The 24,767-nt window shown below is 34.3% G+C and overlaps 2 protein-coding genes across 3 annotated transcripts in view; one reads left to right on the forward strand and one right to left on the reverse strand.

The window, feature by feature from the left end:
• On the forward strand, positions 1-8,615 carry mreg (melanoregulin). The gene is made up of 6 exons (XM_073822418.1): positions 1-76; positions 186-291; positions 1,089-1,251; positions 6,143-6,233; positions 6,314-6,477; positions 8,108-8,615. Exons 2-6 carry the CDS (start codon positions 203-205, stop codon positions 8,321-8,323), a joined length of 723 nt encoding a protein of 240 aa, XP_073678519.1. The 5' UTR covers positions 1-76; positions 186-202; the 3' UTR covers positions 8,324-8,615.
• Positions 8,616-11,240: 2,625 nt separating this feature from the next.
• Positions 11,241-24,767, reverse strand: part of LOC141290168 (chromodomain-helicase-DNA-binding protein 4-like) — a 34,152-nt gene continuing 20,625 nt past the window's right edge. The window contains exons 27-41 of one of the 2 annotated variants that reach the window (XM_073822369.1): positions 23,436-23,613; positions 23,201-23,287; positions 22,999-23,090; positions 22,779-22,912; positions 22,113-22,257; positions 21,366-21,528; positions 21,189-21,289; positions 16,777-17,014; positions 16,588-16,650; positions 16,345-16,500; positions 14,471-14,579; positions 14,225-14,357; positions 13,937-14,132; positions 13,269-13,432; positions 11,241-11,481 (exon numbers count right to left, since the gene is read on the reverse strand). In XM_073822369.1, the coding sequence (XP_073678470.1) occupies positions 11,470-11,481; positions 13,269-13,432; positions 13,937-14,132; positions 14,225-14,357; positions 14,471-14,579; positions 16,345-16,500; positions 16,588-16,650; positions 16,777-17,014; positions 21,189-21,289; positions 21,366-21,528; positions 22,113-22,257; positions 22,779-22,912; positions 22,999-23,090; positions 23,201-23,287; positions 23,436-23,613 (1,971 nt within the window). In that variant the 3' untranslated portion in view covers positions 11,241-11,469. Of the gene's footprint in view, positions 11,482-13,268; positions 13,433-13,936; positions 14,133-14,224; positions 14,358-14,470; positions 14,580-16,344; positions 16,501-16,587; positions 16,651-16,776; positions 17,015-21,188; positions 21,290-21,365; positions 21,529-22,112; positions 22,258-22,778; positions 22,913-22,998; positions 23,091-23,191; positions 23,288-23,435; positions 23,614-24,767 lie in introns of both variants that reach the window. The other variant, XM_073822368.1, reaches the window with a different exon arrangement.

Consider the following 24,767-nt stretch of genomic DNA (forward strand, 5'->3'; position numbering starts at 1 on the left):
AAATGCTGCTCTGAGAGACGAGGCTCACCTTGAAGAACCCGGAGAACCACATATGACTCTGACAGCTTGAACAAAGGCAAGATGAGTTTTTTCTTCAGGAATCTCACCTTTATTTACTTTGAGAAGCAGATGTGCTGCTTAACACTCGTCTTGTGAACTTAGACCTTCTCTTTGCCATCTTCTAGTTTTGTATTTCTTGAGAATGGGTGCCGCCTTCAAGACGTTCTGTATGCGATTCTGCTGTTGCTGCTGCCAGGATGATGATGATGAAGAAAAGACACCTTTGATTAGGTATTACTTAGGGGAATCATGTCTGACCATTAATGCTTTGAGTTTCTCTCAAATAAATGTCAAACCAAAATTTAGACACCAGATATAATTTCTGATATTGTTTTTATTAATGGGTGCAGGACAATAGTTCATTTATGTACTTGAGGATAGCAAAATAAAGTAAACTGTTACATATTACACCCAAAATTCTTCATACAGTGGCCTACCAGTAAAATTGATAACTTTGACCTGACCATAGCGAATAAACTGTGATAATGTCAGAAATGTTGAAGGTGTCTGAATAATTTTTGGTTTGACTGTATATTATTTCCTATTATTTGAACAGAAACATGTTTGGTTCAAACTGAGCTATCCCTTATGAAAATTAACCATGGTTTTATTATAGCAAAAGTGTAGTAACCATGTTTTTTTTGGCGTATTGATTACTATTTGTAAAACCACAATTTTACTACAATACCATACCATGGTTAGACTACCAAAACAATGGTTAATTTGTAGTTACCATGGTTTAAGTATAGTAAGTTTTGGGTTTTATTTGTAGTAAAACCATGGTTACTTCTCATAAGTTAAGTTAAACTTTCATACTAAAAGTTTTTTTTAAGAATACTTACATAACTCACGGTTCAACGTACTTCCGCTTTTCCTTTCTCTAACCGATATTTTCGCTGACTGACAGAAAAAAACTCAAATCATTTTAAAAAGAAACGGCTTCACTGCTAATTAAAAAAAAGTAATACAGTTTTCACCGTTTTCAATGTATGATGTATTTTACATTTTTGCTTGTGTTTGTTTGTCAGTCACGACACGTTAGAATATTTTGACCGCGAAGCGAAAAAAAGGCGGGACCAAGAGACCAACCTCTGGAGTGAACCAGGAGACCCCTCCCACTCCGAGAGAGACGACGACCGCACTCTTTACAACCTGCTGCAGTCCAGAGCCCAAACCCAACGAGGATCTCATGTATGACAAATATAATACATTTAATCAAGTAATTAATTAAATATAGATGAACACCAGAGCCGTTGAGAAACAGAGTTGCGACACGCTTTGATCTCGCCGCGGCGTGGTCACGTGGTTCATGGAGCTCTCAATAGTTCCAAACAGTTTCTCTATGGTTCTGGTTCCAAACAACTCCGCGCTGTCAATGTGTCTGAATGGGTTTAAGTAGGATAGACAGCAGTTTTACTATATTTGCAGCAATTTCGAGTAATTATTAACACATAATGTGATGCATTGATTGTGTATTGATAACAACTCTGGATAAGACCTACGCTTTACAATCGCATTTTATTCTGGGGAGCGATAACATCATTTATATGTTCTCATACTCTTTGGCCGTCAAATGTGACCAAACACCTTAAGTGTAACTTTTGTTCAATTAAATAATAATAATATATTGTTCAGTTCTATTAAGTTAATATTTTGAGGATTTTTTTAAACTAAATAATGGCCCGGTTTCCCAGACAGGGCTTAGACTAAGCCAGGATTAGGCCATAGTTCAATTAGGACATTTAAGTAATTTTGATAAACATGCTTAGAAAAACACATTACTGGTGTGCATCTTGAGACAAAACAAAGGCACTGATATATTTTAAGATCAATCAATGCAATTTTATTTCAGTTAAAACAGCTCAGACTTACATTTTAGTCTAGGACTAGGCTTAAACCTTGTCTGTGAAACCGGGGGAATATGTTTAATAATGATCCTGACCATTTAAAAGATAACATTTTCTAGTATTTATATTACAGTTAGTGTAATATTTAAGGTTAAATGCATTTGAATGCGTATTTGGACATGATCAAACACCCTTTGCTGGTTTATGCTGGTCATGCTGCTGGTCAAGGACCAGCATAAACCAGCCAAATCCAGCATCAAAACATACCTAACCAGCATATGCTGTTTTTCAGCAGGGAGATTTATGTTTTTTTGTAATGTTTAAAGAAATATCTTCTACTCACAAAGCCTACATTTATTTGATCCAAAGTACAGCAAAACGTTTTTTAAAAATTTAAATAATTTACTATTTAAAATAGCTGTTTTCTGTTTTAATATATTTTTTAAAGTGTAATTTATTCTGTGATTTCAAAGCTGAATTTTTAGCACCATTACTCCAGTCGAAAGTAGCACATGATTCTTCAGAAATCATTTAATATTATGATTTGCTGCTCAATAAGCATTTATATTATTATTAATATTATTATTATTATGTTGAAAACAGTAGTAGATTTTTTTAGGTTTCTTTGATGAATGGAAAGTTCAGAAGCAGCATTTATCTAAAATGCAACATTTTTGTTGTATTTCACATAAAAAAAAGATACTGACTCCAGGCTTTTGAATGTTATCCTGTAGTGTTACAAAAGCTTTTTATTTCAGATAGATGCTGATCTTTGGATCTTTACATTCATCAAAGAATACTGAAAAAAAAATTCTCAACTGTTTTAAATAATTATAATACTAGCTAATGATTTCAATGCTTAGAATAATTTGCAAACACAATAGGTGGGATTTATCACATGAACCAATCACAGCTGATGATAACCACTCATATCCAATCATATCGCAATAGAGGCATTACCTGCTCTTAGGTGATTTTCACTGTTAAAACATTAAAACAACGAGCTCAGGGGAGGTGCAAGGTTGCCAGGTTTTCACCACAAAACCCACTCAAACTACTCAAACTGAACCCAAAACTTGCCCAATCACATTTCAGAGGGGGTTCCCTGGTAAAAACCATATTCTGGATATTAATAGATATTAATAAATTCTGGATAGTGATTTCAACCCGCAACAACAGTGTTAAAATAACCCAATTTTGCGGGAAAATCGCAGACTTGGCAACAGTGGGTAAGAGAGATCAGAGATACGGACTCTCGCTGTAACTTTACCTGCTGGTGTCGCTGTTGGACAATGTTTCTTTAGACAAACTAAGGATTGTACAGTCGTGGCCAAAAGTTTTGAGAATTACATAAATATTGGAAATTGGAAAAGTTGCTGCTTAAGTTTTTATAATAGCAATTTGCATATACTCCAGAATGTTATAAAGAGTGATCAGACGAATTGCATAGTCCTTCTTTGCCATGAAAATGAACTTAATCCCGAAAAAAACTTTCCACTGCATTTCATTGCTGTCATTAAAGGACCTGCTGAGATCATTTCAGTAATCGTCTTGTTAACTCAGGTGAGAATGTTGACGAGCACAAGGCTGAAGATCATTATGTCAGGCTGATTGGGTTAGAATGGCAGACTTGACATGTTAAAAGGAGGGTGATGCTTGAAATCATTGTTCTTCCATTGTTAACCAAGAAACGCGTGCAGCCATCATTGCGTTGCATAAAAATGGCTTCGCAGGCAAGGATATTGTGGCTACTAAGATTGCACCTAAATCAACAATTTATAGGATCATCAAGAACTTCAAGGAAAGAGGTTCAATTCTTGTTAAGAAGGCTTCAGGGCATCCAAGAAAGTCCAGCAAGCGCCAGGATCGTCTCCTAAAGAGGATTCAGTTGCGGGATCGGAGTGCCACAAGTGCAGAGCTTGCTCAGGAATGGCAGCAGGCAGGTGTGAGCGCATCTGCACGCACAGTGAGGCCAAGACTTTTGGAAGATGGCCTGGTGTCAAGAAGGGCAGCAAAGAAGTCACTTCTCTCCAAAAAAAAACAGGTACAGATTGATCTTCTGCACAAAGTATGGCGAATGGACTGCTGAGGACTGGGGCAAAGTCATATTCTCCGATGAAGCCCCTTTCCGATTGTTTGGGGCATCTGGAAAAAGGCTTGTCCGGAGAAGAAAAGGTGAGCGCTACCATCAGTCCTGTGTCATGCCAACAGTAAAGCATCCTGAGACCATTCATGTGTGGGGTTGCTTCTCATCCAAGGGAGTGTGCTCACTCACAATTTTGCCCAAAAACACAGCCATGAATAAAGAATGGTACCAAAACACCCTCCAACAGCAACTTCTTCCAACAATCCAACAACAGTTTGGTGAAGAACAATGCATTTTCCAGCACGATGGAGCACCGTGCCATAAGGCAAAAATGATAACTAAGTGGCTCGGGGACCAAAACATTGACATTTTGGGTCCATGGCCTGGAAACTCCCCAAATCTTAAAACTTGTGGTCAATCCTCAAGAGGCGGGTGGAAAAACAAAAACCCACTAATTCTGACAAACTCCAAGAAGTGATTATGAAAGAATGGGTTGCTATCAGTCAGGATTTGGCCCAGAAGTTGATTGAGAGCATGTCCAGTCGAATTGCAGAGGTCCTGAAAAAGAAGGGCCAACACTGCAAATACTGACTCTTTGCATAAATGTCATGTAATTGTCGATAAAAGCCTTTGAAACATATGAAGTGCTTGTAATTATATTTCAGTACATCACAGAAACAACTGAAACAAAGATCTAAAAGCAGTTCAGCAGCAAACTTTGTGAAAACTAATATTTGTGTCATTCTCAAAACTTTTGGCCACGACCATTTTTAATGTTATATTTTGTAATATTGACGTTTTATTTTTATACTACCATTTTTTTTTCTCGTCCATTATTTTGAGGAGACACTGCCAGAGAAAACAAGGGGTGTTTTCTCTGAGGAGGCAGTGTCCAGAAAAAATTGGTAGTATAAAAATAAAACGTCAGTATTATATATATATATATATATACATACATTAGTGGTGGGCCGTTATCGGCGTTAACGTGCTGCGTTAACGTGAAACTCTTATCGCGCGATAAAAAATATATCGCCGTTAATCTATTCTCAAATTTGGGTTGGGAGCTGGGTCTAAACTACGCAAGCTATGATGACTTTCACCTTGATAGTTTAACGCGGATGTATACCGAAGACTATAGAATATCGCGCGTTTAAGTCTCCTCCGCCAAAACACAGACGGGATCGCGTCGTCCTCCATTCATAAAAACCGAATCTACTATAGCGAAATGCCACGTAAATTCGTCGTTTTTTGGATTCATAAATCAAATGTTGGTCAGTCACTTAATTCAAATCGCGATATGGACTAGTGTATGTGAAAACTGAAATGCAAAAAGACCGTTTTAATATGAATCCGATATGTTCCGTTTGCCTAGCTGTATGTATGCATTGCGGAGACGAGCTTTTACTACACGCATACTGAAACCCACGTGACGCTCCCGGTAATTTTTGGCATTTTCATCTCACATGAACAGATAAACTCAATCTCCCAAACTGCTGTGAGTGTCACTTTTACCGTTTCATTTGAGAAAACTAGCATCATATCATACTGTATGACACAGAAACTTCACGGCAACCTGTCAAAATAAAAGTATGGTGTAACATGTAATGGGCTGGGTAGGTGTTGACGTTAAAAAAAAACACAATCTAATAGGGAGAAAAAATAATTTCATTGTTAGTTAGTAAACACAAGTACATCTAATTGAACATAATTTATTTTCATCAACAAATTATCATAGAACAGCTTTATGAGCTTTATGATCCATTCTCAAAGACTTTAAGTCATTATTTGGGTAGCACACATATTCTGAATTCAAATTAGCCATTTTAATCTAGATTAATCTAGATTAATTCCAAGATTTAATCTAGATTAATCTAGATTAAAAAAATTAATCTATGCCCACCCCTAATATATATATATATATATATATCATAACCAAAAGAAGATGAAATGTTAAATAATAAATAAATAAACTTTAATCTAAATATTTGTTACATTTGGCCAGATTTGGCTCATATTTCTGTCTCAAAATTGTAATTATTTCAATATTAAAATACTTCTATTCTTGTACAACTAAACCAAGGTATCAAGGTATTTTAGGTGTCACATCTTGATGTTTGAGTTGATTTTTGTTGTGTCTTCGGTCCTGTAGGGCTACCGGCGTTTAAGCATCGACATTGAGGCCATGAGAGACATGAGGAGAGAGGTGCGAGATAAATGGAAGATGCTCTTAGAGAATCTGGGTAAGAGATTACATGTGAGAGATGATGGTCCGTTGATTCAGGGACAGTCTGCCATCAAGATGTTCGGTTTCTTCTCTCAGGGTTCATGGCTGAAGCCGAGTCTCTGCTGACTGTGTCTGCCAGTGCATCATATGACCGCATGAGAAACGCAGCCGTCGCCCGCAGCCTTCTACAGACCCTCCACACTGAGACATCTATATTCAATAGCAAAGAGCCTCCACCCGAGAGATACCTCTTTATCCTGGTGAGCATCTTACTCAAACTACAAGTAGGAATGCTCAAAAAAGTAAGCCTACGGGTGAGACTTTCAGTTCATTAGCTGCTGTAGGGAAATAACACGAAGAATAACAACGTGCAGTAAACCGTAAACCTGTTTGCTCTACAAACCAGTGTGTTCATAATTAAGATAATACATTTAAATAATATGGTAAGACGTACCAATTTGCAATGTTAAGCTGCAAAACGAGCTGTTTTGTACAGCTAAAAAGAGCTGGTTGCGGATGAGGCCGGAAGCCAGACCCATACAATTTATAAATGGCTGTGGCCACTTTTAAGGGAAGGAATAGGTGGATAAACATGAATATTTTTTATTAAATATAATGTATTTATTATTATTATTAAATATAAATTAAATATCATATTAAGTATAATTGTTTAATATTTTAAAACATATTTCATTTTTTAAAACTACCAATATCGACTTAAAATACATTAAAAAGCAAACATTCGAAAGTCACGTAAATAAGCATAAATTAGTTTCTTTCAAAGGCCACTAGCATCTAAAATGATATAGCTGGTAATCGTGTGGGTATTTTGAAAAATCATTACTACTTTAAGGAAAAAAAGGGGCCTGAACCATACTAATTTACATGCACAAAATAAATGTAATATATATTTTATAATATATAATCTAAAAAAATCTTATTTTAAATGTGTGCATCAGGGTTATTATAGTTACTAAAACTAAAATTGCAACAACAAAAAAATGTTACTTGAAATCACAATATTAAAATAATATAAAATAAAAACTATATAGATATTTTAAAAAACTAATAAAAATGTCACCAAAACTAAAATTACAACGAAAATGGTAAATATAAAAATGAAAACTGATTAAAAATATTAGTGAAAACAATATATACACTACCAGTCAAAAGTTTTTGAACAGTAACATTTTTAATGTTTTTCAAAGAATTCTCTTCTGCTCACCAAGCCTGAATTTATTTGATCCAAAATACAGCAAAATCAGTAAAATTGTGAAATATTTTTAATATTTAAAATAACTGTTTATGTATTTGAATGTATTTTAAAATGTAATTTATTCCTGTGATGAAAGCTACATTTTCAGCATCATTACTTTAGTCTTCAGTGTCACATGATCCTTCAGAAATCATTCTAATATGCAGATTTGCTGTTCAAGGAACATTTATTATTATTATTATCAATACTTAAACGCAGTTGAGTACATTTTTTTTCAGAATTCTTTGATAAATAGAAAGATCCAAAGTCAGCATTTTCTCTTAAATAAAAAGCTTTTGTAACATTGTAAACTTCACCATTCGAAAGCTTAAAATTTCTTTTTTTTTTTTGGAAAAGAAATGATAGAAATTAATACTTTTATTTAGCAAGGATGCTTTAAATTGATCAAAAGTGATGATAAAGACATTTTATAATGTTACAAAAGATTTCTATTTCAGATAATGCTGGTCTTCTGAACATTCTATTCATCAAAGAAATCTAAAAAAAAGTTTTTTTGAGAAAATCAGAATAATATAATGATTTCTGAAGGATCATGTGACTGGAGTAATGATGCTAAAATAGATGACTTTATTCTTCCTCACTTTGACCTCCATAATATAATATGTTTTCCTCAGGACCGGCTGATTTATCTGGACGCTGCTGAGGATTTTGTGGCCAAGGCTCGTCGCTTCTACCCTCCTAGAGATGACGATGATGATGATGAAGAGGAAAACCCCAGTCTAATAAATCTTCCTCTGCTGCTGTCCCGCATGAATCAGAACATCTCTGGAGGAGAGGATGAGGATGAGGACGATGAGGATGAGGGTGAGGCCACCGGTCCAGAGGAGTGACGCTGAGATTGGATTGTGTTGATGTTTTCAGAATTGAGTTGGAGGTAAATGGATTTGGACTGATGTCGGCTTGGGTCAAGGTGGATGAGGATGTTGAAGATTAAATGGCATGTTTAAACCATTTATTAGACAAAATGAGATCTGTAGCTATTTTGATCATTCTGAAAATACTCTGTTTCTCACAAAAGCACTTATGTAACTATGAATTAAAGGATCAGTAGGAGGTTCAGGATTGCTGATGCGCGTTGATGTTGTAAGTGTAAGATGGTGAAGCGAATTTGAATAAATAGAAATGAAGCTTTTATCTTGAAATTGCGTCAGTGTGTTCTTTAAACTTGTATTTGTTTCTTATCATGTATCGTTTCACAAGATGTGAATTGCTGGACTGGAGTGGTGCTTGTGGATTATTGTGATGTTTTTATCAGCTGTTTGGACTCTCATTCTAATGGCACCCATTCACTGCAGAGGATCCATTAGTGAGGCAAAATTTCTCCAAATCTGTTCTGATGAAGAAACAAACTCGTCTACAACAACAATACACAAATATAGCTGCAAGCAGCAATTATGGGGCCAAGCACAACAGAGGCAAAATGAGGAGCTACACATGATATGGAGCTACAGACCAGCTACAACGAGTAATTAAAATCATTTTAGGATTATAGTTGAAATGACTGAAAAATCATAAATTCACCCATCAATGATATTTAATGGGTTATCACTTTTGATCAATAGGTCGTGCCGTTTTCAATTTGATGTGGTGATGCATTGATGAGTTAAACGAGCATGTTCTGAAGATGATCTGAGCCAAATTTGGTGAAAACTGGACCAACGATCTAGGAGGAGTTTGAAAATGTTTTCAATATTAATCAAAATTGGGAAATTTTCAGGGCATGGAGCCGAACACATACCTTGTTTCGTTATGATACGACAAAATTCTAAATGGTCGACTGCCAAAATGGCTGCCATGGGAAAATTTGGTATTGTTGGATTTGGCATGATGCACCAAATGTTTTTGTGATTTTTGGCCAAACCATTCAGAAGTTATAAGCAAAAATTGATATTTTCCAGATCTCCTGTCCACTAGGTGGCACTGCACCAAAACACTGCAGGTAGCATCAGGTTATGCTTGTTATAACACACACCATGTTTGGTCTCAATACACCAAAATGTTGCAGAGATATAGCCTCTCATCCATTTTTGCTTACTTTTGGTAGAATTTGTTTGTGTTATTCGAGAACGGTTTGACTAACTTGAATTTCATAACTTTTTTATTAAAATGTTGGCATTCATTTGACTGCATGAGCCAAGGATTCTAAGAAATTTTTTTTCTGTGCCTTACAGTTCAAAAGTTATTAGCATAAAATCTGTTAAATTTGGACAAGTGGTGGCGCTACAGAGTTTTAGTTAGAGACTTCAAACTTGATATGCTTAATGTTGAGACTGTCCTTTATCTGTGTGCCAAATTTCATAACTTTCCTGCAAGCCGTTCTATGGGCTGCCATAGACTCAAGAACGGAAGAAACAGAAGAAATATAGCTCCAAGCAGCAATTACGGGGCCAAGCACTAGAGAGATGACTCGATTTTGGTGAAAATGGGATAAACGGTCATGGAGGAGTTTGAAAAAGTAGGTTTTCAACATAAATCAAAATGCCAGATAGGAAGTTAGGCCAACTACAGCATAATTGGTAAGTTTTTGGTGTGACCCAATAAATATTTTGAGTTTTATTACAATAGGCTAATGCAATCAAAAGTTATTTGTGTTTTTTGAAATTTCATAATTTTTAATGAATGTCTATTACTCTTAAACAATAGGTGGTGCTGTTACCAAATGAATGGTGTATTCAGTGTGAGGTGACAAAATTTGGTGTTTATATGTCAAAGCTTTGCAGAGATAGCCTCAGATGCAGTTTGGCATCTTTCTGGCAAATTCGTTGATGCGCTAAATGAAAACGGTTTTGTATATCGACACGAAATCCATAAATTTTTGCCAGCATGGTCTGAAGTTGATCCGAGTCAAATTTGGTGAAAATCTGATAAATGGTCTAGGAGGAGTTGGAAAAAGTAGGTTTTCAACATTAATCAAAATGGCTGACAGGAAGCTAATCCAATTATGACTTAGTTCCAGTACAATAGGCTAATGTAAACAATTTTCTTAGCATTTTTTTTTTTTATTATAACTTTTGACCGCCAAACTTGTTGAGTACTGTCAGGACATGGTGCCAAATAAAATACAGCCTTTTTTTTTTTTTGACAAAAAAAATGGTTAGACTTGGAACCACCAAATCTAAAGAGAGTTTTGTGATTTTTGGCCAAACTATACACAAATTATAAGCAAAAATAGCAATTTTTCATATCACTTGATCACCAGGTGGCGCTGCGCCGAAACACTACAGGCATGCAGGTTATGCTTGTTAAAGCACACCAAGTTTGGTCTAAATACGCCAAACCATTGCGGAGATATAGCCTCACTTTCATTTTTGCGTGCTTTTCGTAAATTTCGTTTGCACGTTATTCCAGAACAGTTTGCCAGTATGGTCTGAAGATGATCAGAACCAGTTTTGGCAAAAATCAGACAAAGTGTCTAGGACAAGTTCAAAAAAGGAGGTTTTCTGACAGAGAGAAAAAAAAAAAAAAAAAAAAAAACAACTTACATTTTTTGAAATGTTGGTGTTCATTTGACTCAGTATGAGCCAAGGATTCAGAGAAAAAATTATTTATCTGTGCCTTATGGTTAAAAAGTAAATTTGTTAAATTTTGGACAAGTGGTGACGCTAGAGAGTTATAGTTAGAGACTCCAAACTTGCTATGGTTAATGTTGAGACTGTCCTCTATCTGTGTGCCAAATTTCATAACTTTCCCGCAAGCAGTTCTATGGGCTGCCATAGACTCAAGAGCGGAAGAAACAAAAGAAGAATCAACATTTCAATCAAATTTATTGAACATTTTTATTGAGGTCCCAAAAACCATCATCAACAATATTATGTAAACAATATTAATTAGGAAAATAATAAAAAAACAACAGCTCAAATATCCACAAGCCCCCAGGGTTGAGCGGACAGTACGAGGGTGTAGATTCAAGCTAAGACGAGATATCATGTGCAATCAGGAATGTAGACATGGTGTGCGGCGCGCTGAGGACTGGCGTCTACTGCTGGACCTGGCAATGTGAACACAGAAAAAACATTCCAATATTCAGGCTTTTGATGGCCAAAATACAGAAAGTGCCTAAAACACTGATGATTTTAAAGTCATTTTTATCCTTTTCTGTAATTGAAGTCAGTGTCCATCATTTATGTTTAAGGTAGCTGTAAGTTCACATCACACAACCTTTCAAATCTATATCAACTGTTCAAATGGAAAAAAGACTATATCCTGCGGCATCTCGGTGGATAAAAGCCTGGCCTCGTGTTTTACTTTGAAAACAAAAACTATTTCACAACATGTCAAGTTTGTTTTTTTCACAGTCAATTTAGAAAGTAAATGATTTCTCGGAAAACATTATTGGTGACTCCTTTACAGACTTAATATGCAACAGATCTACAACTAACTGAATACGGCAATAATCTCCTTGTGTTTATCAACTTCTTACAATTCTTATGTGTATACAATTTTTTTTTTTAATCAAATCTCATTCAGTTATGTTTAAAAATCCCACTTGCTGTCTGCTTTTTGTAAAAATAAAATTAAATATTACTTAATATATTTACTGTAATATATTCATGAAACAACTTTTGAAAACAAACAAAAAAAAATTTCCTCATTTAGTTGGATTTAAAAATGCCACTTGTCAGAATGAATAATTGTAGTATACGAGTATTAATATACATTCATACAATAAAATTCTATGAATATATACATTTTACATGTATAATGAACTACAATGTTTTAGTCTAATATTTTCCAAAAATGTTATGAAACACCTTTAAAGATGACACTTACATTACATTATTTATTAATTATTATCTGCTATTTTTAAAAAATTAAATATTAATATATAATTATATATAAAATAAAAACACATTAAATATTAATATATTTACTTAAACAACATTTCCATGCCACTTGCTGTCTGCCATATTAAAAGAAATATGGATATATTAAAAATAAATAAATAATAAAAATACACACAAAAAAAGTTAATTTTATATTAAATTAAAGTTTAAATATTTTTACATACACTACCAGTCAGAAGTTTTTGAACGGTAAGATTGTTAATGTCTTTTAAAGAAGTCTCTTCTGCTCACAAAGCCTGCATTTATCTTAAGTACAGCAAAAACAGTAAAATTCTGAAATAATTCTACTATTTAAAACAACTGTTTTCTATTTGAATATATGTTAAACTGTAATTTATTCCTGTGATTTCAAAGCTGAATTTTTAGCATCATAACTCCAGTCACATGATCCTTCAGAAATCATTCTAATATTCTGATTTGCTGCTCAAAAAACATGTTGAGTATTTTTTTTCAGGTTTCTTTGGTGACTAAAAAGGTCAGAAGAACAGCATTTATCTGAAATAGAAATCTTTTGTAACATTATAAATGTCTTTATCATCACTTTTGAACAATTTAAAACATCCTCGCTAAATAAAAGTTTTAATTTCTATTAAAAAAAAACAAATTACACTGACTCAAAGCTTTTGAATGATATAGTGTGTAATGTTACAAAAGACTTATTTCAGATGAATACTGATCTTTGATCTTTCTATTCATAAAAGTATCCTGAACAAAAATTACTCCGTTTTAAATATTGATACTACTAAAATAAAAAAATGTTTCTTGAACAGCAAATCAGCATATTAGAATAATTTCTGTAGGATCATGTGACACTGAAGACTGAAGTAATGATGCTGAAAATTTAGCTTTGATCACAGGGATAAATTACATTTTAAATACAAATATATAGTCCAATCATAATTCACACAAGTGCAGGTTTGCGACTGTGTACCTGCTGAGACTGTGTGTCTGGTCCTCTGCTGGCCAGACGGCTGAGAATGTTCCTTTCAGACATCTGCAGCCTCACGGCGACGGGCGGTATCCTTGCGATGGTCGCAGGGAGACGAGTGACATCTGCTTTCATGTCACTGAGCAACTCTTCTAGCTGTTTCAGTACTGTCAGAAACACATACAAGGCAACAATGAGTGTCATCTTATACACAGAGTCAAAAGTTCAAAATTAAGTGACCCTGGACCACAAAACCAATCTTAAGTAGCACAGGTATATTTGTAGTAATAGCCAAAAATACAGTGTATGGGTAAAATTTTTCTAATTTTCTTTTATGTCAAAAATCATTAAAGTAAAGATCATGTTTCATGAAGATATTTTGTAAATTTCCTACCGTAAATGCATCAAAACTTAATTTTTTGATTAGTAATATGCATTGCTAAGAACTTCATTTGGACCACTTTAAAAGCAATTTTCTTAGTATTTAGATTTTTTTGCACCCTCAGATTCCAGGTTGTCAAATAGTTGCATCTCAGCCAAATATTGTCCTATCCTAACCAACCATACATCAATGGAAAGCTTTAATTTTATTCAGAGGATTTATAAATCTCAATTCCAAAAAATTGACTGGTTTTGTGGTCCAGGGTCACAAATGAGGTCAGGTGATGTACCTTTATGTAGGACGGCGTTGGCAGGTTTGTTTCCGGACATGGATTCCTTGCTCAGGTGCTGGTGGGACTCGGCCAGACACTCCACTTCACTGAAGCGTGTGTTGAGAGCCATGGAGGGGTGAGAAGGGTCTTCAGTCATGTTCAGATACGCAGCTCTGCGCAGCTGTTCTTCAATCACCAGAGCCTGCTCAAGCAGCTACAGGGGACGAACAAAAATGTGTTACCAACTCAAATATCTTCACTCGTATACTAGAATTTTTTTTTTTTTTTTTTTTTTTTTCATAATACCTTGAATCTCCTGGCCAGAAATTTGTTCTTGATTTCCAGGAAGTTCCCTCTGTTGATCTCTCCCTTGAAGGGTTCGTTAAGAATGGCGAATCGGACGTCATTCTGAATGTCTTGCCAACGAGCGTAACCGTGTCTGAGACGGTGAGTTAAGGTAGATTTCATGCTCTGCTTGTCTTTGGACACATCTGAAAGACACTCACACTTGTACATGTACGCTGAAAGTTGCGAGGGGTTTTTTAAGGATACTGTATGATGCCAGCGAGTAGCCAGTAGTCGTGGCGGCGATGCCAGATTTCATTGGTCTTCTTGGTGACTGTTGCAGCTCGCTCCTCATTCTGCCACAGGGAGTGTAATTCTGCGGGGAAAAAAAAGAAAGAATTTAGTAGAAATGCTTAAACTTATTGCATTTAGGCAAATAATTACATTACAATTCTTCATTTTAACACTTATTTAATAGTAATAATAATAAAAACATTATTCTGCAAAACAACCAAACACCAAAAAATGTATAAAAGAAAATACTGATAAGCATTCAATTGTTTTTGTAGAAAAAAAAAAAATACATATTTTACAACTAATGTAATAATATGTGACCCTGGACCACAAAACCAGTCATAAGGTAAAATTTGACAAAACTGAGATATATACATCATATGAAAGCTCAATAAATAAGTTTTCTATGGATATATGGTTTGTTAGGATAGGACAATATTTGGCCGAGATACAACTATTTGAAAATCTGGAATCTGAGGGTGCAAAAAAATCAAAATAATGAGAAAATCACCTTTAAAGTTGTCCAAAGTAAGTTCTTAACAATGCATATTACATTTTGATAGGTTTACAGTAGGAATTTTACAAAAAATCTTCATGGAACATGATCTTTACTTAATTTCCTAACGATTTTTGGCATAAAAGAAAAATCTATAATTTTGACCCATACAATGTATTTTTGGCTATTGCTACAAATATACCCCAGCGACTTAAGACTGGTTTTGTGGTCCAGGGTCACATATATGTTAATAGTTAAATAATAGTCAATATTTTAGGCTAATATAACATTAATAGCCAATATATAAAGTTAGTTAAAATAATATTAATACTTATTGTTATTATTATTATTATTATTATAATAAACTAAATACATTTACATTTATTATAAATATTAACTTATAAATACATTAAATAAATACATTATTGTAACTATATTAAATATTTAATAATATATGTTAATAGTTAATTGTCAAATTAATTAATGCCTAATATAACATTAATAGCCAATATAAAGATAAATAATTTTAATAAAAAGTTAAAGTTTGTTAAAATAACAACAAAATTAGTGAACTACACAATAAATAGTGAAGATGATACATTTAATATGGTTACAATAATTAAAATTGTTTCTATTAGCCAATACTATTAATTACTGGCTAATATAACATTAACAGCCAAAATAAAGATTAAGGATTAAAAAAAAAAAAAAATCCATAAATAGTTAAAAGTTAGTTCAAATAATAATAAAACTATATATAAATATTCTAAATAGTAATAGTGAATCATAAGTGAATAGTTAAAATAAATAGTGAAGATGATAAATGTATTATAGTTACAATAATTAAACTTGTTACAATTAATCATTTACGTTTACAGTTAATTAATATCCAATTTATTAATTTTTGGCTAATATAACATTACTAGCCAAAATAAAGAAAAAAAAAATCAATAAATAAATTTTGCTAAAAATAATACAAACACAATTAAAATAAAGTTACATGGTTTTAAATAAACAGTTGAAAATAAAGAGATTAAATTAAATTAAAATAGTTCAAATAAATTTCCATATATTTTAAACAAAATGCAGGTCTAAGTGCTGTTCACAGTAGAATAAAATCTAGAAAAAAAAAAAAGGTTTAAAAAAAAAAAAAAGTGAAAAAGAAGGGAGAAATATGAAAACAATGACTTAATGTTAACCAAAATCTAACTTAAAGTACATTTTTAAAAACCTAGAAGCTTGTGAAGGTTTCATATTTCTGGCTAAAATATCTTTCCCAAACACTCGTGGTTTAAAACTAGTACAAAATCTGAGAATAACTGAAATAGGCACTCTGAACAGGAGATCTTACCGGTAAATCCTCCATCTGCGATGTTAAACATGAATCGTGTTTTGGCTTTCTTCCTCTCTTCAGTTGCTGCTCCTGCTGCGCTGTCTTTGGCACTCTCTCCATTCTGCAGTTTTCCTGCTTCCTCTGTCTTACCAGAATCCTTCTCATCTTTTTGACCTGGAGTGAAATGAATGACAAGTTAATAAAGTGTGTAAATGAGATCCAGAAACTACATAATAATGCCAGCCAGTCAGGTGTACAGGCCTTTCTTGTCATCTGTAACAGGGGTAGTGTCCATCTTCTCAGGTTCATCATCCTTCTTTTCTCCTGAGTTAAAAAAACAAAAACAAAACCTATGATCAAATCAGCCACTCCATGTTTGGACAAAGTATATTTTTGATCCCTTTCAATCCCATGAAAGTCAACTGAATTGTAAACACCATTTTTGTTTACCTTTGGCGTCTGAAGTTTCCTTCTCAGCCTCGGATCCTTTGGGCTTGCTGTCGGTGGTCTTCTCATCAGCGTCTCCAGACTTTCCTTTTTCCTCCTCCTTCTCATCTTGTTTCCCATCAGCCTTGTCTCCTTCTGAAGAAGATTCAGGCGTCTTGTCCTTCTCCTCTTTCTCTTTGCCTTTTTCTTTGTCTTCAGAAGCAGAAGAAGCTTCGTCATCGTCATCAGGGATGGCAATGACCTTTTGATGAGAAGAAATAGAATTAGCTTAACAAACAAAATCTTACTTTTTTTAAAATTCATTTTACAAACAAATAGCTTGAGGCTTAAAAACCTTTAAATAGAGCAATAACCATAACTTTTACTGTACTTGCAAAAACATGATGTTCTTGCCTTTCTCAGTATTTTTGTCTTGTTTTCAAGTACAAAAGACTCCCAAAGAAGCAAAATGAAAGATAAGATGTATTGTTTTTTTTGGAACACTGATCAAAATGAACGGTTTATGATTAAAACAAGAACATATCTGCCAGCGGGCTCCAAAAAATAAACTTAATTTAAAGAAAAAACATGTTTTAATACCCCATACTGACATATTTGCTCTTGTTTTAAGCATGAACTTACTTAACTTTGTTCAGTTTCTCAGAAAACAAGACTTCCTATCTTCATTTTGCATCTCAAGTAAAAGTACATTGGTAAGGATGTTTAGATTTGTATTGGTTATTTATTTATATATATATATATATAAAAAAAAAGGACAACCACTAAGAAAGATGTTAATTTTTTTTCAGTGCATGCAACATTTAGTGCCATGACTTTATAAATGTTAGACTTTTTGTTCTGAATAAAGAGCTTTTACTGCTTCAATTATGGAAGGGCGAATTAAGGCCCAGGGAAACCCTGTTTTTTGTTTAATACTGCTCGTTTTTAAAGCAATATATTGTATGAAGTGCCATATAAATACATTTTAGGTCAAAAGTTTACATACAACTCGCAGAATCTGCTAAATGTCAATTATTTTACCAAAATAAGAGGGTTCATAAAAAATGCATGTTTTTTTGTTTTGCTTTTTTTTATGTAGTACTGACTTGAGATATTTCACACAAAAAATGTTTACATATAGTTCACAAGAGAAAATAGTTGAATTTATAAAAATGACCCTGTTCAAAAGTTTACATACACTTGATTCTTAATACTGTGTTGTTAAATGAATGATCCACAGCTGTGTTTTTTTTTTTTTTTGTTTAGTGATAGTTGTTCATGAGTCCCTTGTTTTTCCTGAACAGTTAAAACTGCCTGCTCTTCTTCAGAAAAATCCTTAAGGTCCCACAGATTCTTTGGTTTTTCAGCATTTTTGTGTATTTGAACCCGTTCTAACAATGACTGTATGATTTTGAGATCCATCTTTTCACACTGAGGACTAAGGGACTCATATGTAACCATTACAGAAGGTTCAAACACTCACTGATGCTTCAGAAGGAAACATGACTCATTAAGAGCCGGGGGTGAAAACTTTTTGAATCTGAAGATTAGGGAAAATTTAACTTATTTTGTCTTCTGGGAAACATGCAAGTATCTTCTGTAGCTTCTGAAGGGCAGTAATAAATGAAAAAAAGCATATTTAGGCAAAATAAGAAAAATGTACACATCTTCATTCTGTTCAAAAGTTTACACCCCTGGTTCTTAATCAGGGCTCTAGAGTGCGACCAATTTGGTCGCACGTGCGACCTAATTTCTCAATGGTGCGACTAAAAAAAATCAAAGGTTGCACCGGTGCGACCAGCCGTTCGAGGGGGGGAAAAACGAAACTCCGTCACTCTTAAAGTCTCCCTGTTGCTCAACAACAGACACACATTAGACCCATATCGTGGTCTAAAGCAATCAGAGATGAAGGACAGATCCCGCGCCCCCTCTGATTGGCCGTGGTCCAGATATTCATGTACGTGTGTGTACGTTTGAAAATGGATGTGATGCAGTCAGGCTGTCTCTACATGGCCAAGCGTTTACAATGCCTCCTCCGCAAAAACACGGACTGGATCGCGGACTCCATTCATAAAAACCGAATTTACTATGGCGCGGAATGCCACGTAATACGTCGATTTTTGGATTGATAAATCAAAAGTTGGTCTGTCACTTAATTCAAATCGCGATATGGACTAGTGTCTGTGAAAACTGAAAGGCAAAAAGACCGTTTAATATGAATCCTGCATGTTCCGTTTGCCTCTGTGTATTAATGGTGGAGACGTGTATTTTTTTACTACAGGCGTATAGGCTACTGAAGCACGTGTGTACGCTCCCGCTAATTTTTGGCATTTGCATCTCACATGAACAGATAAACTCAATCTCCAATCTCTTTCATTTGAGAAAGCATCATTTCATACTGTACACACAGAAACTTCACGGCAACCTGTCAAAATAAAAGTACGGTTTAACATGAAACAGAACAATATTAGTCCTGTATTACTTTTGTACAGTATAATGTACAGTGTTGGGTGTATAGTGTTGGGTGTACAGTATAATGTACAGTGTGTGTGTGTGTGTGTGTGTGTGTGTGTGTGTGTGTGTGTGTGTGTGTGTGTGTGTGTGTGTGTGCGGGATGCGGGAAAATAAAATGATTCGCGGGACTCCCGCAATATAGAAATATCTAAACATAAAATATCTAACAATAAATAAAAAAATGTTATTCATCTATTGCACAAAAGCAGCAAGAACAACATATGATTAGTAAGAGCAAGAATAGGCAGTTTCGATTTAAAACTTGTTTGCAGCATGAGCATGTAGCCATCTGTTGATTTTTGGAACGCATCTCCAATCAATGGTGTTAAAGATATAATTCACTCACTGCTCAAAAGTTTTGAACAGTGCTGAATATTGCGTGCTTACGAATCACAACACACGTAGACCTTTATGAAAGATTAATTGTGCATAATTTCCATTGTGTTATAAGAGCTTTATGAGATCGCGTATGTACGGATGCACGCAGTAGTCATGCTTTTTTGTTAAGAATAACAGTTTTTTTGTGTAAGAAAAAAAAAATGTAACTAGTAATATAACTAGTAATATAACTAGTTACTTTCTCCAGGGAGTAATAAAGTAAAGTAAGGCATTACTATTTTTGAGAGTAATATGTAATATATTACTTTTTTGAGTAACTAACCCCAACACTGATAATGTAGGTGTTTATATATTCCCATTTATAAATCATATATATGTTTGCCAAAAATTAAAAAGGTTTATTTTTCATTTGATTAAAAATAAATAAATGTTTATGCTTTCATTTGATTATGAGAAAAATTAAAACAAGAATTTCTAAAAAAAAAAAAAAAAAAAAGATTGTAAAGCCCTATTGTTCAAAATGTTAAAATAGACAGTTTTGGACTTATTTTTTCACTGAAATGTTTTCATTATTACACCAAGTAGGGTAAAGTACCGGGAAAAAAATATGCCCCCACGCATCAAGCCATGAGGTGTTCAGTTTGAAGCCCTTAAAACACTTAATTTAGATTTTATTTTTAGTTAATTATCTTGAAATTTTTTAAGTTTAAATTTCAGCTCAGTACAGCACTTTAAGCACCAACACTTTTTCAGTAAGTTGCCTTTCTTGTAGAATTGTTCTTCAAATAAAAGAACTTTATATTGACCAGATTGTTAGTTAATCATTTACAAGTCAATATTGCCTATATGGACAGGGATTAAAAATAATAATAAATAAAAAAATAAAAAAGTGAAATTGTAAAACTGCGGTGTTAAATGTGATGCGGTTGAAAATTTGGGTGCACCTAACTTTTGTGCTGGTGCACCTAAGAAAAAAAGTTAGGCGCACCAGTGCAACCAGTGCAAAAAGTTAGTCTAGAGCCCTGTTAATGCATAGTTTTTTTCTTCTGGAGCATCAGTGACTGTTTGAACCTTCTGTAATAGTTGCTTATAAGTCCCTTAGTTGTCCTCAGTGTGAAAAGATAGTTCTCAAAAATCATTGTGTCATTATTAAAAGGGGTTCAAATACACAAAAATACTGAATAACCAAAGAGTTTGTGGGACCTACAGTGGGCTGTTTTATCGTCTTGTGGACTATATGTTAACATTTTTTTATAAAATCTTTTTCAGGTCAGTACTAAATATAACATACCTTTTGTATAATCCCTCTTATTTTGGTAAAATAATTAACATTTTGCAGATTCTGCAAGGTGTATGTAAACTTTTGACCTCAACTGTAAATGTGACGCAATTTAACTGGAGTGTCAAATAATTGCAGAGAGCTTGTGCAAACACATCCACATCGTTATAATCAGAGGCTTTCTTTACTGCTGTTTTCACACCGCTTTTAAGTGAAAAGCATGCAGCACATTTATATATTCACCTAAACATATCAAAGCTTTAAACAGAGATCCACACAGTTTGTCGCATAAGCTGATACTCACTTCATTGTCTTTTTTCTCACTAGCGTCCTTCTCCCCATCTCCATTTTTCACCTTTTCTTTATCGCTGTCTTTTCCACCATCTTCTGCTTTGGAAACACCATCTGTAGAACAAACGAGGTTTAATAATTCAGCTTATTTTAACAGCAATCAATTTACATTTTGTGGCATATGAGGTACCTGGAGCAGGTGTGTTTGGCTGAGTGTCTGCTGGAGTGCCAGTAGAGGGCGTTTTGCTGGGGGAATCAGGCTGACTGCCGGCAGTGGTTGCGGTTTTATTCTCGCTCAGCTCCATCATCCAGGGCATCGACCACTGACCGTTCACATGCTCGAACTCTTGTACCTGGAAACAAAATTATATAAACATGAACAATTAGACATCTGTGCAAAATAGATTTTGCCATTCATGCATCTTGCAAATTTCATATGCGACCCTGGACCACAAAACCAATCCCAAGTAGCACGGGTATATTTGTAGCAAAAGCCAACAATACATTGTATGGGTCAAAATGATAGATTTTCCTCTTATGCTAAAAATCACAAGGATATTAAGTAAATGTTCCATGAAGATATTTTGTAAACTTCCTACCATAAATATATCCAAACTTATTTTTTGATTAGAAATATGCAATGCTAAGAACTTCATTTGTACAACTTTAAAGGCAATTTTCTCAATATTAAGATTTTTTTGCACCCTCAGATTCCAGATTTTCAAATTGTATTTCGACCAAATATTGTTCTATCCTAACAAACCATACATAAATGGAAAGCTATTTTATTCAGCTTTCAGATTATGTATAAATTTCAATTTTCAAAAAAAGTAAACCCTTATGACTGGTTTTGTGGTCCAGGGTCACATATAATCTGTTTGTAAAGTCCTTGGCTTTTGTGCTGCATTTTATCTACAATAATGCATTACTCGTTTACCTTCTTTCTGATCAAGGACATCACACCAATGCGAGTAAGGACATGCTGCCGTGACAGTCCCTCCCGGGGAACGCCATCGGCAAAGCTTTCAGCACCATCTGCACCAGGCTCACACAAGTGCCGCATGAAGAGTGAGACGTAAGCCCTTAGAAAAAAATAGTCAAGAACAATATCATTAGAGCCAGTTCATAGATACAAGACAACCAAGGATATGAATATTTATGTAGGATTTTATTTTTCTAGGAGCCTTTCATTTACAGATATTACGAACTATAAAACATTACAATTTAAAATAACCATTTCTATTTGAATACATTTGAAAACATTTATGACGCAAAGCTGAATTTTTAACAGCCGTTACTCCAGACTTTAATCTGACCCCAAACTTTTGAAATTTCTAACTTAAACATTTAGTTATGAACAAAACACAAAACAGTTTAAGCCTGTAACTATGACTTCTTGCAATTTTTGTAGCCAAAAAAGTAGTTTTTCTGTCTGTTTAATATTTTTGATCTGCTCACAACCTTACAATACATACAAAAAACCCTCAACAATAAAGTTAGGCCCAGAACTGATGACAACTAAAGAAATCATGTAGTTTTTTCCCCCGTTCATATAACATTCATAACTTAGCTGTTAACTTAAATGAAAACCACTAAAACTCACTTGAACTCCTTCTCTGATTTACCACGCAAGTCTCTGACCAGCCACTGGGTTGTGAAGGCGTCCTGAGGCGGCATCCCATAACGCATCACTGCGTTCAGGAAGGCCTTCCTTTGACGAGCATTGAAACCCAACACCTGCCAAATCAAAACAGTGTTTTATTAAGTCAAACTCAAAACACATGCGTTCAAGGAGTCAAAAATCCCAGGTATCCTTCATTCACCTCAATGTTGCCGCTCACTCTGGCCAGCAGGGGGGGCAGGGGTTTGTCTTTGTCGTTTCGGAGGCCTTTCCTGTTGGGTCGCCGTGAATTGGCTGCAAGACAGTGAAGATTTGTGCTTAGTAAAGGGGTTTAAAGTGTAAAAAATGTTTTCTTTTTCTAAAATCCTGTGTTTGATCATAGCCAAGTCGCTCACCACTCCCACCTTCTGTGCGTTCGTCAAAGTCCTCGTCTCCTTCCTCTGAAGCAACAGAATAATCTGATTGGCCATCAGATTGATCATCCTGCCAGTCTGTAACAAAACAAGAAAGGTGATTAATATATAAACTTAAAAGCACTTTCAATAGCTGTTTTATATTAACATGGACAAAACACTTCAAGTGTGGTTCAGTTTAGTTGAGGTTTGGTTCATAGTTTGATAGTGTTAGTACATCTCTCACCTCTGTCCTCCTGAGAGCCGTCGTTGTAGTTGACCTGTTTGCGGATTCGCTTGCCCTTGCCCAGATTACGAGCCAAATCTTCCTGCTGCTGTTCGTAATGGTGTCTGAGCAGTTTCTCCCAATAATCTGGATCCACGCTTTCCTCCTGCTTGATGATCTCCCTCTGAACTTCCTCTTCCTAAGGGAAAAAAACCCCAGAAAACATGGTAAGAAAAAAAAAAAGCACGAGAGATGGTAAAACTCAAATTTATAAGCATATTATTGAAAACATGCCAATTATGGGACATAAAATGACCGCAACTTGATGTGTGATAGCATGTGTGCCAATTAGTGCTGCACAATGTGTCGAAAAACTATGCCAAAGGCACGTTTTCGGACAAATAAAAATGGCGACTGCCATTTAAAATACAAAAAATTAATTAAAAAAATGCAGTAAAAAGTCCTGCAAAACTATTACAATTGTAATATTTCACTGTATAACTTTATTACTTTTTTAGATAACTTTATTTTGCAGTTTAACTGTAATATTTCAGTATGTATGCCAGTCTTTTTTTTTTTTCATTTTTAAAACGTTTACAAATATTGTCATTTCACTGTAAAAAAATCTGTAAAATAAATGTATAAAATAACGAAGTATTTCTAAAAATTCTAAAAGTAATTATGAAGTTTTATTTTAGAGCACATTATAACCATAAAACATTATGCATATATACATATACTACACTAAAATATCTATACATACTATTTATGCTTTTTTTTTTTTTTTAAATAAAACTACAATAATATGTCTGTCTTCACTTTCAAACATTAAACCATCAAGCTTTTAATTTGCCAAAAACCAGCAGGAGACCTTAAACCTTCTCTTTTGTTCACAAGAACAGATTTACAAGTACTTCTCATTACAAGTTTGTGAAGATGGTTGATGCATACATGACCCTGGAACACAAAACCAGTCTTAAGTAGCATGGGTATATTTGTAGCAATAGCCAAAACTACATTGTATGGGTCAACATTATTGATTTTTCTTTTATGCCAAAAATCATTAGGATATTAAGAAAAGATATTTTGTAAATTTCCAACCGTAAATACACCAAAACTTAATTTTTTAATTAGTAATATGCATTGCTAAGAACTTCATTTGAACAATTTTAAAGGTGATTTTCTCAGTATTTTTTTGAACCCTCAGATTCCAGATTTTCAAATAGTTCTTGACCAAATATTGTCCTAACAAATCATACATCAATGGAAAGCTTATTTATTCAGCTTTCAGATGCTGTAAACATCTCAGTTTTAAAAAATTGACCCTTATGATTGGTTTTGTGGTCCAGGGTC

The sequence above is a fragment of the Garra rufa genome, chromosome 17 (assembly GCF_049309525.1).
Source record: "Garra rufa chromosome 17, GarRuf1.0, whole genome shotgun sequence".
In the NCBI taxonomy this organism is placed as follows: Eukaryota; Metazoa; Chordata; class Actinopteri; order Cypriniformes; family Cyprinidae; genus Garra; species Garra rufa.

Excerpts from the sequence above, each read along its gene's own strand:
- mreg (XM_073822418.1), top strand. The coding sequence starts at position 203 with ATGGGTGCCGCCTTCAAGACGTTCTGTATGCGATTCTGCTGTTGCTGC. Across the intron at positions 1,252-6,142 it reads AAACCCAACGAGGATCTCAT|GGCTACCGGCGTTTAAGCAT; the intron begins GTATGACAAATA and ends TCGGTCCTGTAG. Across the intron at positions 6,478-8,107 it reads AGAGATACCTCTTTATCCTG|GACCGGCTGATTTATCTGGA; the intron begins GTGAGCATCTTA and ends TGTTTTCCTCAG.